The 2,744-nt window shown below is 43.9% G+C and overlaps 1 protein-coding gene across 1 annotated transcript; it reads right to left on the bottom strand.

Moving 5' to 3' along the window:
- Window positions 1-730: 730 nt before the first annotated feature.
- LACBIDRAFT_328540 (uncharacterized protein) lies at window positions 731-2,455 on the bottom strand (the record flags this gene model as incomplete). Its single annotated transcript, XM_001882476.1, has 7 exons — window positions 731-777; window positions 826-937; window positions 1,326-1,473; window positions 1,522-1,610; window positions 1,882-2,011; window positions 2,230-2,281; window positions 2,326-2,455. The coding sequence occupies 7 exons, from the start codon at window positions 2,453-2,455 to the stop codon at window positions 731-733; spliced, it is 708 nt and encodes a 235-aa protein (XP_001882511.1).
- Between the last annotated feature and the right edge of the window lie 289 nt (window positions 2,456-2,744).

The raw sequence follows: 2,744 nt of genomic DNA, 5'->3' as shown, positions 1-2,744 counted from the left end.
CTGCCTGCTCAACATTGACGACTTTGCCAGTCTGCTCTACTATTTCTTAGTTATCACCTGCTTTTAGTCCTATCCATGTTGTCATTGATGTAGGTGGTAGCTAATGTATTGCTCTACTTGGCTGTCAGACTCTAACATATGAATATATTGCCTCCATTTTCACATTTATGTAACTATACTTCTTTACATTAAAGATATAACAATTAAGGTCATGACAACTTTTGTGGCATATTTTTAGGGAGTGTGTGGGTATCCTAATGAGCCCAAGGCTATGCAAAATGAGCCATGAGAAGGTCCTGGGCAGTTGGTGGGTATGAGCACAAAAAGACAAAAATAGAACTTAACATACATCCAAGAGTGCTCAACTAGTTCATAGGCAGTTTTGGGGAGTCTCTTCAGGGGGTGTGGAGGTATCCAAATGAGTCCAGAACCATGGAAAATGAAGCAGAATCAGGTGCTGAGGAGTTGTGAGCACAAGGGCAAAAGAGCGAAAATATAAACTCACCTAGCTTCACAAGGTGTCAACTGTTTTTTAAACAGCTTTAAGGGGCATATTCATGGAGTATGGGGGTATCCGAACAAGCCTGGGACCACAGAAAATGGACCAGATTGAGGTACTAAGGAGTTATGAGCATGAGGGCAAAAGAGCAAAAATACAAACTTACCTAGCTCCATGAGACCTTAACCATTTTATAAGCAGTTTTGGGGAGCATCTTCACGGAGTGTGGGGCTATGTGAACGAGCCCTTGACCACAGAGAATGGAGCAGATTGAGGTCCTGGGGAGTTGTAAGCATAAGGGCAAAAGAACGAAAATGCAAACTGACCTAGCTCCACGAGACCTTGACCGTTTCGTAAATGGTTTTGGGGAGCGTCTTCACAGAGCGTGGGGCTATCCGAACGAGCCCTCGACCACAGAAAACGAAGCAGATTGAGGTCCTGGGCAGTTGTGAGCATAAGGGCAAAAGAACGAAAATGCAAACTCACCTAGCTCCATGAGACCTTGACCGTTTCGTAAATGGTTTTAAGGAGTGTCTTCACGGAGTGTGGGGGTATCCGAACGAGCCCTCGACCACAGGAAACGGAGCAGATTGAGGTCCTGGGGAGTTGTGAGCACAGGGCAAAAGAGCGAAAATGGAAACTGACCTAGCTCTACGAGACCTCGGCCGTTTCGTAAACGGTTTTGGGGAACGTCTTCACGGAGCGTGGGGCTATCCGAACGAGCCTTCGACAACAGGAAACGGAGCAGATTAAGGTCCTGGGGAGTTGTGAGCATAAGGGCAAAAGAGCGAAAATGGAAACTGACCTAGCTCCACGAGACCTCAACCGTTTCGTAAACGGTTTTGGGGAGCGTCTTCACAGAGTGTGGGACTATCTGAACGAGTTCAAGATCATGAAAATCGAAGGGGTATTGACAGAGAACTTTCATTGTGTTTGGACTAGCCAAGACAGCAATGTACCATTCCACCAATAAACTGAATTACACACAGCCACATGAGCAGGTTAGAAAAATGATGACACACAAACATTTCCTGATCATTTGATGGGGGAAAGTTTCGTGCGTCATAGGAATCTGTGATGTGTCAAAAGAATAAGATCCGATAACTGAGATCTAAAACTTTAATCTATGTGTTCTGATCTGTTTTGATGGTATCACCATATATAGACCACTGCCTGATTACACGTTCTTTGAGTTTATGAAGAGACTCGCTTTGACGTGGCACTTGAATTGTTTGGACTGGCCAAGACAACAATGAGCATGCAAAGAAAACAGACAAGATGTGGTAGATAGATACATTGCACAAATCATTTGGACTGGCCAAGACGACTAGTGATGAGCAGGGGTAACCCTGGGGTCAACTCAGGCTGACCCTGACCCTTACCCTCCAAAACCCTTGACCCTTGGCTGGGGTCAAGGGTTTTGAAGCGTAAGGGTAAGGGTATCTCAGGGGTTGGAGGGTAAGAAACCCCAGCAGGGTTTGGACAAGGGTTTGGAGCAAATAATTGCTCAAGCTTTATAGATAGTAAATAAATAGCAAGATGCCTTTGAAATACACATTATTCATGTATATTTACAACAGTACACATGGTTTTTAGTAAATTATTAATGAAATATGAGGAATTCAGTGTATTCTGAACAATACTAAGTGTTGCAAAGGTAGTGAGGCCTCTTTGGATGATATTTTATCTGATTTGATGTGATTTAAAATCATTTTATCTGGAGTACTTACCTTGATATTAGAGAAATGAAACCCCTAAAAAACCCCTGAAAAACCCCTGACCCTTTGGAAGGGTCAAGGGTTTGTTGAGGGTCACAAAATCCTTACCCTGACCCTTACCCTCCTGACCCTTACCCCTGACCCTTGGAGGGTTTACAAACCCTTGCACATCACTAAAGACGACAAAGAGTGCAAGACAGCAAAGTGCACAGCAGACCACCTGCTTTGGATGTGGCATTATGTGTGTTGCATTTGGATTGACCAAGATGATGACAATGCTAATGTGGCATCACAGAATGCTCTGTGTTGTGTTTGGATTAACCAAGACTATGACAACACTATGGATGTGGCATCACAGAATGCTCTGTGTCATGTTTGGATTGACCAAGATGATGACAACAGAGCTTGTACTTAGCAAGCAGAAGTTGACATTGAGTTTTCAGAAGTCTCCGAAAATGACGTACTTCCCTTGCAGGCTACCTTTGATTTTGAAGGTAGCCCACAACAGAAGTACGTCATTTTCGGAT

The sequence above is a fragment of the Laccaria bicolor genome, genomic scaffold (genome assembly GCF_000143565.1).
Source record: "Laccaria bicolor S238N-H82 LACBIscaffold_17 genomic scaffold, whole genome shotgun sequence".
Classification (NCBI taxonomy): Eukaryota; Fungi; Basidiomycota; class Agaricomycetes; order Agaricales; family Hydnangiaceae; genus Laccaria; species Laccaria bicolor.
Note: the sequence above shows the minus strand (reverse complement) of the source record. Positions and strands in the feature narration are given on the sequence as shown.